Source organism: Fusarium proliferatum (genome assembly GCF_900067095.1).
Source record: "Fusarium proliferatum ET1 genome assembly, contig: FPRO_scaffold004, whole genome shotgun sequence".
Lineage (NCBI taxonomy): Eukaryota > Fungi > Ascomycota > Sordariomycetes > Hypocreales > Nectriaceae > Fusarium > Fusarium proliferatum.
The window spans coordinates 2,241,443-2,254,931 of record NW_022194793.1 but is presented as its reverse complement, the minus strand read 5'-3'; the positions used below and the strand labels follow the sequence as shown (position 1 = coordinate 2,254,931).

Sequence of the window (13,489 nt, the reverse complement as noted above, 5' to 3'; positions counted from 1 at the left end):
ATGCTTGCCTTGTCGCCATAAACATCTCCTGCTTTTTCCCCCCTTCTAGTCATTAGGCTTTGAGTGCATTTGGTATAGAGGTAGGTTGTCGGATTTGAAGGATGCGCAATGGTATCGGTGCGAATAACTAGAGTATTCATTTTTGGTATGCGAAAGTGTGCACTTGCTTCTCACCAGGTTGATCTCCTTCTTTCTGGCTTGCGCCAGTACAAACTGTCGTTCACCACCGTTGAGTTTGAGGTTATTGGTCAAAGACCTCTCGTGGCAATTGCTTGTAAGTACTCAAGGCAATTTGAGAAATATAACAAGTTTTAGATTAAAACCAGTGGTATTGGTTAATCAAGAAAGAAAGAAAAATACGATTTGTGTTTCCTCATACTTTCCAAGCAGTGGCGTTCCAGCCCGCGTGTTTGCTATTGCAATATCCGTTCTGTTGAAACCGACTTGGCAGGGCAGAACCGAAGACAGCTGATGACGTCATGGTGCCCGAAGAGTGAGGCAATGGCCTTATGTTTCATAATTTACAACAGAGCCAAGATTGCTTTGATAATGCGAGCAAACACCGGGAGTTATGCTGTACCTCAAACCAGCAGTCTTGTTGTTATCCGGCCCTCCATAGAGTATTGTCCCGTAGCAGAGCTATGCTGACAATGAGTACGTGGGCTGGGCAAGTCTGATACTCCGATGGTATGCTTTCCCAGCATCTCAGCCGTACAGCTACAGCAATGGAAACATGCCCGAACGACTTGTGATATATCCTTCATTCTCCTTCAAGAACGTGGAGTAATCCACTTGAAAGAGGCATGCGTGGAATTTCATGGGCCCATCCACATGCCTCCGTTAGCTGTGCCGGCCATACTGTCAGGACTAGGACCGAACCCGTATCCAAAGAGCGTAGAAAATTCATCCATGACCTGGGGTACCGAGGGAAAGTTGGCATCCATTCCCACAAAAGGGCTCGGAGCCTGCATCGTTGGCATACCAGCTCGAGCAGTCGTACCTGTGCTTCCTCTCCAAAATGCATTTGGATTTTGAGGTAGCGGCAAGGAAGTCTCGGGTGATTCTTCTTGCCTGAAGTCCTGAAGAGGCACGTCATTCTTCCAAAGCAATTCCCATTTCTTGAACCGCGAGTAGTCAGTTTCTCGGCCGGAGGAATCAGCTGTAGCATCAAGTCGCGAGATAGCACGTTCAAAAACTTCGATCAGGGATGCTTCAGAACGGGCCGACTCTCCACCCGCTGACATCTCCTTGATCATAGCCATACCAGTGCGCAGAGCGTCACGTAGCCTATCCGTCTTCTTTTGCAGGCACTGTGTGATGATGACCAGGAGAGCAGCACGGCAAGAACTGAATTCCGTGTATGATGCCCGTGCAAGACCAATCGTGCTTTGAAGAAGATGGCATGTGTCGATTATGGTCAATGCAGCCTCCACACAGTCCGCAACCAGGATCGACCGAGGATTGGACTTATGAGGTGTGTTGGGTCTTTGGTTGTTTGAATCAGCGGGTGAACTCGACGTGCTCGCGTTACCGCGCACGACTTCACGAGGTAAGATGAAGGGCCGCCCGGCGTACATTCGCAGCAGGCAATACTCTAGTTTGAGGTGCGTATCTGCACGTGTAATAGGGTTTTGAGGATTGACTTCTTCGTGGAACGCGGTTTCGGGCAGTGCGTCCCACCACCTTCGAAGCTCCTCCTTCATATCGATGACCCGTTGCAAACCTTCATTCATCTCATGTTTCTGTGCGGTTCGAAGAACAGAGCTACCAATGACGATTAGCTTCTTGAAAACACGGCTCAGAATAGTGCAAGTGCATACATCTCATGCGCAATCTTACCAAGCGCCTGATTCAGCCGCAACGTTGCAAGCATGTGCGCAACATTTGTAGGGCTTGATGGCATAATGTCCGGCCGATCAGTGGGCATCTCTGCATCGACATCTTTACTCAGAATAGATAAAGGCCGTCCGTGGTAGATACCAACCCGTCTGCAGCGGTTAGTTTCCAGGAAGTCAAATATACTGTCAATAAACATACTTCTCTGTCGTATAGGCTGTCCACCATACACGGTTCCGGGTTTCACGAACGTAAGGATCAAGTCCCCCGGCAGGCCACTTCCTGTGCATGCCATTCTGGATCGCGAGCTTTACCGCGAGGTTAAGATAAATGTACGATAGCCCTGAGGCGTCAAGTGGTAGGGTATAGATGCCGATGAGAAGAATGGCCTGGACACTCTCCAGTGATGCAACAGTGATGACATCAGGAACGAGCTTGCAGGCTTGTTGATAGAACATAACACCTATTGTATCCTCGGAGAAAGGGCTTGAATCGTTCGACTTGCCATGGGCATCTCTTCCTGAGATCGAATCGAGATATGCGTACTGAGTTCCAATCGCAAAGATGATCCAAATCATGCAGAGCGTCCCCACTTCGCGACGAGATAAAGCCCCAGGGTTTTGGTAAATTAGGTCGATCTGTTCAGCCAGCCACCCACGCTCAACATAGAAGTAGTTGGTCTCGGCATGCTTATAGAAAGCCTGGACCAGGAACTCGGCGACATATCGAGGAGGCAGTGCAGAAAGTGATGCCTGCGTGTTATTCGCTGACTGGAGCTCTTCGGCTCGATAATACTCTTTGAAACTGAGGGGGCCTGGTGCATCCTAGCAAAGATCTAAGTTATTCGTTCTTACAAAACAAGGCTGGAGCAACATACATGGCGCTCTGGTACGCATTGTTCAATCCATTGTTTGATTCTCATTGAGAAATTCCAGTGAGAGAACTCGCCTGAGTAGTCTATGAGCGATATTGGTTAGTTACTTGTGGATGTTGAATATCAGTAGTCGGTCTTACGGGTAGTGTTATTATCCAGTGGCTGGACAGTATAGTTCTCATCTTCTGCCCCCAGAAAGTCAGAGCCTGGAGAATCCATAATTGGAGCTTGTCGTTTAAGTTGATTAGCGTCGAAGTTCTTGTTGTCGATGGACTCAGCCATAGCCTTCAATGATTCCGTATCAAGAGAGACACTTCCAGCATAATGGGCAATAATCTTCTCCATATAAGAAGCGCGCTGAAGGAGCTCAGCGTTGCCTGGACCGGGCCGATTCCTAAACTCATATGCGTCAGCAAGCTTGAAAACATGGAATGGTATGCGGCGATGCTATTACGACTCACCTCGATGCGCCATCACCTCCTTCGGCATCTCTGGCAGTCGGGCCTAGGAACTCGCATTGGCGATGTAGGCGCGTACACCTTCGGCATGGTACACCACCGTCACATTTCTCCTTCTGTCGTCGGCAGCCATCGCAGCTAGAGAACACGGTCAATCAGCATGTGGAAACCAGAACAGTCAATGACGGTGGGACATAAGCGGGAGGCAAGTGATTCAGAGCTGGTCACATCCGGAACCTGAGGGGAAGGAGAGGGCCGTAGAAGCACATGCTCCGGTTTGTCTGCGCCAGAGACGACGCACAGTAGCGGAGTGAATCAAAGGTTTAGTAGACGTACGCTCGGAGTGCTCGCTTGCGTTCTCTCTCGGCTTCGCGGCGCTGCCGGCTCTTCTGCACAGTCTGTTGTTGCTTGTCCATCTCCCGTTCTTCGGATTGCGCGAGTCGGCGCGGGGCCGGTTTGCGGCGGCGGAGCGGATGGACTCCTGCTCCTGGGACCTCGAGCGGCGGGAGGCCCGTAGATCCCAGCAAAATGCTTGGGAGGCCGTGAGGTGCGGCGAAGCAATCGTGTTAAGGGACTTGCTGAGTTCGAGGAGTCGGTAATAATTGGGGGTAGGATTGATGGTTCAAATTGGCGGATCGAACTTGAAGTGGTTTTATGGCCCACGTACAGGTAGATCGAGGCTTGAAAAGCGACTTAGTGGCTCCATCCAAGACCCTGTTGGTGGATGCAAGCGAGGATTTGTTCTGAGCTTCGGCAGTTTAGGTTAAAATGCCTATCGTGTCTTTCGCTTGTTGCAATTCGAGAAACCACGCGCCTGAGAGGAACTTCTTAGAGCAACGCCATGTTAATCGCTGAACAGATAAGGTGGAAGCTCAAGGTCAAACAGAAGAGAGGAACTGAAGAGTTCAAGTAAGGTAAGACGCGGGGAGCTAGCGTCTATTTTAGTGTCGTTGGCGGAACCGCAGAATGTAATTCGCTTGCCCACGCCGTTGAGTCTGAGACGATGGTAAGAGACAGAAGTAGAATAGGCCAAGTACCTGAGCTCATAATTCGACGTTTTGTTTGCGACGCAATGGTATAAGGGCATCAGCCCAATAACTAAGTAACTTGCACGACAAACTCCAGAAGAAAGGATAGGGTGCATGTTTTATAGCATGTGATGAAGGGCATATACTTCGTCTGAGACTAAAGCAAGGACCTTCAAAGCCCGATATTGGAAGATAGCGCTAACAAACTATACACACACAGTCACACTGGCTTGACGCTCTGATGCCGCTGCAGCTCCACGATACCTTAGTTTGACGAGACAAGCTGGTTGGCGCGCAACGCCAATTGATTACAGTGAGTGAAGAGGCATCAACTTTGCTTTTTCTTTTACACACGCACGTACGCACGAAAAGGTCTCGGGCAGCTCCTTAGGTACCGTGCTGTGCATTATGCCGTTGGTGGTCGATCCCGATCCATTGAAGTAGTGTTAGAGTGGCATTGTCGACAGACAGACAGGAACCTCTTCGCGAAAGGGATGAAGCATATGGCTTGGTAGTTCAGTAAGTGAGTATCAAGCTACTGGGGTTCTCTTTGTGTCATCCGTATGCAAAAGACATATATTTAACTTGAAAGAAGGGGATGTCGCGGACACTGACTTTTAAAGGAGTCTCTCAGCTTACCCATGTGTCTCTCCGTATGTGGGTCTTTATCGAGACGCGGACAGGGAAGAACTAGTGCCTATGTCGAGAAAAAGCAAGGTGAAAAGCGATGCAGAGTCACGTCCTTGCACCTTGTGCAGATGACAAACAGTCTGTGTACGGCACACTTGCGGCCTGTGGCCTTGAAGCATGCGACAGCGGGGCGGGGCGGAGCGGGGCGCAGGATCGCCGTAACGGGGCGAATTCAAGTGAACTACAATACTCCGTACAAGTCCTTAATAACTGTAGGCAATGAGTACATCAAGATCGCAGGATGCTCTCCTCTTGCTGCGAGAGGAGCTGGGAGATTACGAACAAAACCGAAGGGTTCCCTAAGCCGTGCGAATGTTGCTATACAATGTAAAGCTGGGGGAAGATGCCACATGGAACAAATATGGGTCGAGTTATGGAGAACCTCTTCAACCAAAGCTATGGTACTGGCTAGGTACCAGTAGGTAGTCTACATTGGCAACTACCTTGGTATGGTTAGACTAGTTCTGATGAATCCTCGGTATGTAGTTTGCTCATGTTTACGATGTAACGAGAGAGACAGCGTTGAACGCGGCTATCTATATATGATCTGCGCATATTTTTCAACAGCATACCTCAGTAGTAAATTCACCAAGATTTGTGGCAGGTTCAAACGTTACGACGTTCACTCTTTTCGTCGTTAGCAAAAGAGCATTGCCATTAATGGACAAAGCTTGTGCCGCTTTGATCGACAAGCCAGCCTTGATCCCTAAGGACCCATTGATGTTTCGCAGGTACATAGACGACAGATCAGCGACGCCCTACCTTTTTTTTTTTAGATTGGCTGAGACAGGCGCATATCGGTCAAGGAGAGTGCTATTTGCTTATAGCCTATCAAGAACACATTCAAGGCCAGGACTCAGCCAGAAACACCCACTGACCATGCCTCGGGTTTGCGGGGTTGACAGCTTTTGATTCGATGAGATGAGCACGGTGACGAATCCGCGAGATCTTGCAGGCTGTCAACTCCTGGTCACAACTCACTGGTGCAGATGTCATGTGTAGATCTTTCTTCCACTCGGCCAAGACCAACGCCATCATCCATTTCTATGCTCTATGCGCTTTCTTCCTTATGTATACAATGTACAACGGATAACATTATTTTTGCTATGTACATAACAAGCTAACTGATTTAGGCGATATGAGACCATCGGTTCCGAAGAAAGCACCAATGGTCCTCGCTATTGAACTTCGTCAGGTCTATCAACGGCCTGGGCCAACATGCTCGGCTGCTCGTTTTGGCAATCCGAGAATTGTCAAACCAAATACTGTAAGCAATATTGTCACAATTGGCTTTTTTCAACGAGAATGTCTTCGCCTGCTAATGGCTCGCATAAATGGTCTACTGTATAGTCCTCGCCTCCCCTTTTGTGTTTACCTCGAACCTGCAGAGCTATGTAGAGACCAACTCCCCTTTCGAATAATAGGCTTGATTCCAACAAGGCAGAAGATCCTGCAGCCAATGAGTCGTTATGGTCCTCTGTCGAAGGATCAATGGCCGGGGCTGAGAAAAAGAAACTTGGATCTTTAGATTGCATCTTGCGTTAGCAGGCAGCCTCCCAACACTTGGTCGAAGCGCTTCCTCAGCCGGTATAAACCGACATGGATGTTTTCTGACTGCTTCAGCATTGAATATCGGGTTTACCCGATCACTCCGGTACCTGTATGCAATCGCCGAACTACCGCTTTGATGACTGCAACCATACTGTACTTCTGTTACCTGCTACTGCAAGCCACCACATGCATCTGAACAGTTCATCCCTGGTCCGGTGGCATGCTGCAATAACACACCTGGTTCACTGAGGAGAACTCTGGCGGATCCTCGAGCGAGACGGAATCAGTATCAATTACCCAGCCGCCATCATATCGTCAAAATCGAGCACAATGATGGCAGGTGGTGGGTGGGTGCCAAAGACTACGGTGAAATCCCAGCAAACATCATGAATTTGAAAATTCTTTAGTGAACTTGGCCCTAGAACTTCTACAGCTCTGGCCAAATTTTCTCAACTATTTCCGAATTATATGGCGGTGTCAATGCCATTCGTCTAAGCATATCTTATGTGGCAGGTCACCTCGCCACTTGGCAGATGATATCCAAAGAGATAACACACAGAGAATCAGAAATGAGAGATATAGAGCTTGCCGAGGGACGCGTGGTGTATCGGTTAACGCCGGTATCCAAGGTGACGTGAGATATGCACCAGTCTGCAGCTCATTCTGGGTCTATGGCTCACTTTAGGAGTGCGGCTTTCTCTACCTGACATTCCCACCAACCTCTGTATGATTGTAAATCGGGCCTGGTCTTTTGGTGGCTTCGGGAAGATAGGTTCTCAGCTCAACAGGTCTTGTTGTGTCTCCATGAGACTATAATGTATCAATTCTGTTGTTTTACATGGCATTTTTTTCATGGCAGAGGCGGTCAAAGGCCCATGTTGAAGTAATCGTAATTCTTTTCAAGTTCCAGTAACCTTGGTAAACGCCCTGTGTGATCCGGTTCCGTTTGGAAAGACACCTATCTGTTTCCACACCTAGTGTATTACCAGTATGATAACTCTTTTCTTTCCCCCCGATCCTCAGAATAACCCTTTTGACAAATGTAAACTAAAATCAATGTAACGCTAGTAGAAGGCATGATGTGTAGAAACCCAACCCCATTTCGATGTTCCTGCTAAATCCAGCTTACAGAGCACCAATAACTTTGTCAAAGGCATTGATGAGAATAGGAATGTGCTCCTCTTGGAAGATGAGCATAGGTCGGAGGCGGACAGTGTTCTTGCCGCATGTACCAATGTTCACACCGATATGGCGCATGGAGCGAACGAGACCTGCAGGGTCCTTGGTATCGAAAGCAATGAAAGTGCCCTGGTCTTTTCCACGGAGGTTCTGGATATGTTCAGGGTATTTGGCAGCAAGGCGCGCAAGCTCGGCATAAAGGTGAGTGCCCACGCGAGCCGTCTGCTCAACAAGCTTCTTGTCAAGAATCTCCTGGATGACAGCCTTGCACATGATGACACGGGCAGGGTCGCCGATCCAGGTGTTGAACTGACGGTAAGCCTTATCGGGAATGAGCATCTCGTTGCCAAAGAAGTAGCCAGCAGTCTGTGCTTTCTTGGAGAAGGTGACCATGTCTGGAGGAGAGGTCAGGTTCCAGTGATCATGTCCCCAGAAGGAACCAGTGGCACCGAAACCGGTCTGCACCTCGTCGGCAATGAGAACGGATCCGTGCTTCTTGGTGATGTCACGGAGACCCTGGAAGAAAGCCGGGGAGGCATGGTTATCACCACCTTCGGACTGAATGGGCTCAACAATGAGACCTGCAACGGGGCAATGCCACGTGGTCATGATGCGCTCAACTTCTTCCAGGCATCGCTTCTCCTCGGCCGCGTTCTCCTCGGCATGCTCCTCAAGAGGGTACTTGAGAGCAGGAAAGGGGGCCTGGGGCCAGTTGAAGCTAGGGATATCGAGCTTGTGGACAGCCTTGGAGCGGGTGGTGGAGAGGGAACCGAAACCACGGCCGTGGAAAGAGTTCTTGAAACTCATGATGGCCAGCTCAGGAGAGCCAGGTTTGGAGTTCTCAAGGCAGGAGTTGATCTCCTCCTCATTCCAGTCAGCGTTGCCACGCTTGCGGCGACTGTAGAGCATGAAAGCAGCCTTGTAGGCAAGCTCGTTGGCCTCAGATCCAGACTGAGCAGTAAAGATGTAGCTGAGACCCTTGGGAGCGACTTTCATGAGGCCGTTGCGGAGGATATCGACCCATTGGTCGGAAGGAAAGTTGCCAATCGCAGGACGGTTGACGAGAGCGGAGATCATTTCGGGGGACTTGGCAGCCTCGATCAGAGTGTCGTTGTTGTATCCCACAGGGATTGAAGCAATCTGGGCGTAGACATCGAGGTACTTGTTGCCATCAACATCGACAATGCTTCCAAGAGTTAGCTCGTACATTGCCATGCTTTGGGTAACAAAATCTTACTAGTTATCATGAGACTTGTCGTAGTCGACAACGAAGTGAACGGCACGGGCGTCGAAAATGGCGTCCAGACGCTTGGAGCTGGCCTTGGATACAGGGCCAGGAATCTCCGTGCGAACGGGGGACTCAACGAAGGAAGGCATTGTGAAGCTTGCAAAGATCTCTCTGAATGAGGTGGAAATTTCCACTGGGTATCCTGTGTTTGTGAGAGAGGAAAGTGAGATAAGATGTCCTGGAGAAATTGGAAGTGAAGTTCGAAGCTGGGGGAGGAGCTATTATAGCATTTGGCAACGGTATCGGAGGTGGCACTAATAAGTTACCAAGCATGGTCAAAAAAGTTCATGGAGGGCCTCGATATGCCCACCCCTGCCGATTGAAAGGTATTGCCTGCGGCTCATGAGGGAGACATCGTGGGGCCGGAGTCGAGAGGCCGGCCGGCACAGAGCCGGAGAGGAGAGGAGAGGGATGTCTCACGGGACCTGACCTTGGACGCCACCGCTGCACCTTGAATTTTGTAGCGGAGGTCATGGCGGATTTTACCCTATTCTTGTTCAGCGCGAGGGGGATGCTGCCGTCTCAGGGGTGCTATTACTACTACGGAGGTCCTCTCTCAATCAATGAGAAACACTGCGTCTCGTTCACTAGCATCGAACTTCCAATATGCTTCTTCGCGACGGTCACAAGCATCGAAATCAAAAGCATTACTACCCCAACATTTAGTAAGAGTCTTCCCCGGACATCAATTTCTCCATGACGGGACCGGGGATGGATGCCACGCTTTTTGTTTTACATAAAACAAAAGTCTGCGTACTACCGTAAGCAAGGTGAAATGAACGATCAAAGCGCCTGAAGCTTCCCATTCTTTACTGGTGCCTCTGGGGTTTAGTTCATCGGCTCTCAAGGGCCCCCCACACCGGTTCTCATGTTTGAGGGCACTCTCGGTTCCGAAGGCTGAGGAGGAGGAGGAGGAAAGCCTGGAGTTACGCTCAAGAGCATCCCGTGACTATGTTTCCCCATTAGTTCCTTCTCCAACTCCATAGACTTCTGCCAAATTCTAAATCACACACCCTTCTCGGAATTGGGCTAATGACACCCCTGGTCTTGCCACCTTCCAGCAACTTTTTCCATCATAAACACCTTTCTACTCATCATATACACCCTGCCGGTCCGGTTCCCAATCGGTGCCGTGTATTGAAAAAACGGTTCTCGAGGCCGGATCACCAAGCATCAAAGGTTCACCGAAATAGGTCTCATCGCCACTGTAATATCGTGATGATCCAGCTAGGCTTGTAGCTAGGAGGCCGGTCACTGCCGTGTTTTGGGACAGATTTGTTATTGCTTGGTAGCCAATGTACAAGACAGGAAGCGTCCGGAAGCGATGCGGAGGTCCGAGACGGTTGTAAGCAAATATATCTACATAGTACTACATACGTAAAAGACGGGAGCTGATAGATAGGAATTGGTTCTCGTCTACTCTGCTATAAACTCTTCTCTGCCATCCAAAGTCTCAGCCGTGTTTAGCAAACGTCTTCTCTATCGAATAAACGTGGTTCGTCAAAAAGCATCATGGCAGCTCCAAAGGTGTGTCATATTCCCGCTCGCTCGCATTTCTCATTCTTGCAACTTCTCTTCCAGTCGAAGCTATCGAAGCTATCAATACTAAACATATTCCTTCGCTACAGCTTACCGATCCTACCCTCATCAGAAACGCATGTTACGTCAATGGTGAATGGGTAGCTGCAAAGTCTGGGAAGCACTTTGCTGTCGAAAGTAAGTGCTTCTGCAAGCCCCTGTGTCCGTGAACTCCGAGATCATGTACTAACGCTACCTACCTTTATGCAGACCCTTCAACCCTTGAAAAGATTGGGAATTGTCCCGAGTTCGACGCCAGTGACACTGAAGCCGCTATCGCCGCCGCCGATGCCGCATACAAGACATACCGTAAGACCCCGGCTCGCCAGCGGGCCAGGTACCTCCGTCGCTGGTATGATCTCATGATGGAGAACTCGGAGGACATTGCACGACTCATCACCCTTGAGAACGGCAAGCCTCTGGCAGATGGCAGAACAGAGGCCAACTATGCAGCAGCTTTCTTTGAATGGTTTTCAGAGGAGGCCCCTAGAATTTATGGTGAGACCATTGAGGCAACAAACCCATCATGTCGTCTATCCACCATCAAACAGCCTGTAGGTGTCTGCGGCCTTATTGCGCCATGGAACTTTCCCGCTGCCATGATCACCCGAAAGGCCGGGCCTGCGCTCGCTGCTGGCTGTACTGTTGTCATTAAGGCTCCCGCTGAGGCTCCTCTGACAGCTCTTGCTCTGGCTGAGCTCGCGCATCGTGCTGGAATTCCTGCCGGCGTTGTCAACGTTATTACAGCCTTGGATAACACTGCTGAAGTGGGCAAGGTCTTGACTACACACCCCAAGGTCAAGAAGGTCTCCTTCACAGGGTCAACTGGCGTGGGCAGACTCCTTATGAACCAATCGTCTTCAACAATCAAGAAATTGTCCTTTGAATTGGGCGGAAACGCTCCTTTCATCGTTTTCGAAGACGCAGACCTTGATAAGGCTGTTAAGGGTGTGATCGCTTGCAAATTCCGCAACTCGGGTCAAACTTGCGTTTGCGCCAACCGAATTCTGGTGCACCGCAGTATCTATGACAAGTTTGTCCAAATGGTCCTCGATGTCGTCAAGACCTTTGTTGTTGGTGACGGCTTTGGTGAGAAGACAACACATGGTCCTCTCATCCATAGTCGTGCCGTAGCCAAGGCTGCTGAGCATGTTGAAGATGCTCTTTCCAAGGGAGCCAAGCTTATTCACGGAGGCGAGCGTCTACCACACCTCGGCCCTAACTACTTTGACCTCACAATGTTAACTGGCATGAAGCCTGGCATGAAGATCTGTAGCGAAGAGACTTTCGGGCCTGTTGCTGCTTTCTTTGCATTCGACAATGAGGACGAAGCTATTGAGCTTGCGAACGACAGTGATGTTGGTCTTGGAGGGTATTTCTTCAGCAACAATGTGAACCGATGTTATCGCGTGGCTGAAGCCTTGGAGGTTGGTATGGTTGGTGTAAATTGCGGTAAGTTTCCCAGACACAAGAATATTGTATATCACTGACAGCAAAACCCCAGGCGTTCTGAGCGACCCTGCCGCTCCTTTTGGTGGCATTAAGCAGAGTGGTTTTGGAAGAGAAGGAAGCAAGTATGGTATCGACGAGTTTACAATCACCAAGATGGTTATGACAAACATTGATCCATAAGTGTTGGTTGAGTCGAGACATGAATTAGGATGGCTATAGACAAAATAATACCCACTGGACGGATATAGAGACAGAGTGCTACAACAACTAGGTGAACAAAATTGCTATACTGACAGACCAGCGGACTTCACGTGTATGTGGAGAGTACACTATTCTAAGCGATCGTATTAGACGTCCAGACCCTTAACTTGCAGGCCGGCTCATCTTGACCAAATGGGGAGTGTATCGGTGTAACATAAAGGCCCTACGGGTAAGGTTCATAGTACCTAATTAGGAAGTCGTGAAGTGCTACCGTTTGTATTGCAGACTTGGAGAGACCAAATACAGGTAAACAGAATCGTCCCAGTTATGATAAGTGCGGCAAGTAGCTCATCAACACTTAGTAGATACGCCGTTTTGTAGATACTATCAGTAGGCATGAGGTTGCCGATCAGGGTAATTCAGTAAAAGACCCGAAGCGTTTAGTTACCAAATCGTCTATTGATTGTCATGGTCCATAATTCAGCAATACTACTCTATAGTCAATACCGAGCTTATGAGGCTATCGCCACAATCAAAAAGCCGCTTCAGGGACGGGTCTATGGTGTTCTCCATTATTTCCAAGCGGGGCCCGCTCCGCTGCAAATACAGGGTTTTGAGATCTTGGATCGGGCTGTTCGCGTTCGGCATTTGAACGGGCAAGACGCAATGGCCGGAAACGTTTATTATGTAGGTATTCTAGAAGTCCCCGGTCCGGTCCGGTCATATCTCGTCTTCTTTGAAGATAGGAAGCGGAGCAGATAAGGATGAAATGGCAGAATGTGGGGAAGCGGGCAGAGATGTCTGCATCAACCGGGAACAAATGCCGGCCCCACATGTGTACAGGTAGGTAGGTACTCCAACAGTTCATGACGATAAGCAGATGGTAGGATGACGGATATTCAAAAATATGCCCTTACTGTTATTATTATACTCATCACTGTGGTCCTCAATCTTTCCATCAATGATATACAATATTCACATAGACTCGGACAGGAGTTCCAGAGCCTGTTACATCCGCTACATAGTTCTCATCAGAATAAAGTATCTGTCATCTCAATCAATGAGGGATAGCATACTCTCAGCGGTGCATGTTACCCTACCCAGGCTATGTTGCACTACTACGTGCGTGGTTGAAGGTTGGGTAGTACTGGTATCATTTATATGGAATATCATCTCCGGTAAGACATTGTATGTGAGATGCGTGGTAGCTACACAATGTGTGTAGAAGGGCAAAGGTGTGTCCAAACGAATCACGTTGCCCACCTTGTAGCTTCTGGTAGTGACCAACTCCGGATGTTCTTGGAACTTGCCGAGGTCTGAAGTTGCCATAGCTATCCTCTCCAATCTAACCACC

At 49.2% G+C, this 13,489-nt stretch overlaps 3 protein-coding genes across 3 annotated transcripts; 1 reads left to right on the top strand and 2 right to left on the bottom strand.

Annotated features, from left to right (window-relative positions):
* Window positions 1–815: 815 nt before the first annotated feature.
* On the bottom strand, window positions 816–3,584 carry FPRO_04896 (uncharacterized protein; the record flags this gene model as incomplete). The annotated part of the gene is made up of 7 exons (XM_031230456.1): window positions 816–1,764; window positions 1,821–1,988; window positions 2,038–2,660; window positions 2,714–2,793; window positions 2,851–3,104; window positions 3,172–3,306; window positions 3,505–3,584. 7 exons carry the CDS (start codon window positions 3,582–3,584, stop codon window positions 816–818), a joined length of 2,289 nt encoding a protein of 762 aa, XP_031080591.1.
* Window positions 3,585–7,562: 3,978 nt separating this feature from the next.
* On the bottom strand, window positions 7,563–8,993 carry FPRO_04895 (putative UGA1-4-aminobutyrate aminotransferase (GABA transaminase); the record flags this gene model as incomplete). The annotated part of the gene is made up of 2 exons (XM_031230455.1): window positions 7,563–8,802; window positions 8,854–8,993. 2 exons carry the CDS (start codon window positions 8,991–8,993, stop codon window positions 7,563–7,565), a joined length of 1,380 nt encoding a protein of 459 aa, XP_031080590.1.
* Window positions 8,994–10,416: 1,423 nt separating this feature from the next.
* On the top strand, window positions 10,417–12,114 carry FPRO_04894 (putative UGA2-succinate semialdehyde dehydrogenase; the record flags this gene model as incomplete). Its single annotated transcript, XM_031230454.1, has 4 exons — window positions 10,417–10,431; window positions 10,533–10,620; window positions 10,693–11,934; window positions 11,987–12,114. The coding sequence occupies 4 exons, from the start codon at window positions 10,417–10,419 to the stop codon at window positions 12,112–12,114; spliced, it is 1,473 nt and encodes a 490-aa protein (XP_031080589.1).
* Window positions 12,115–13,489: the final 1,375 nt, after the last annotated feature.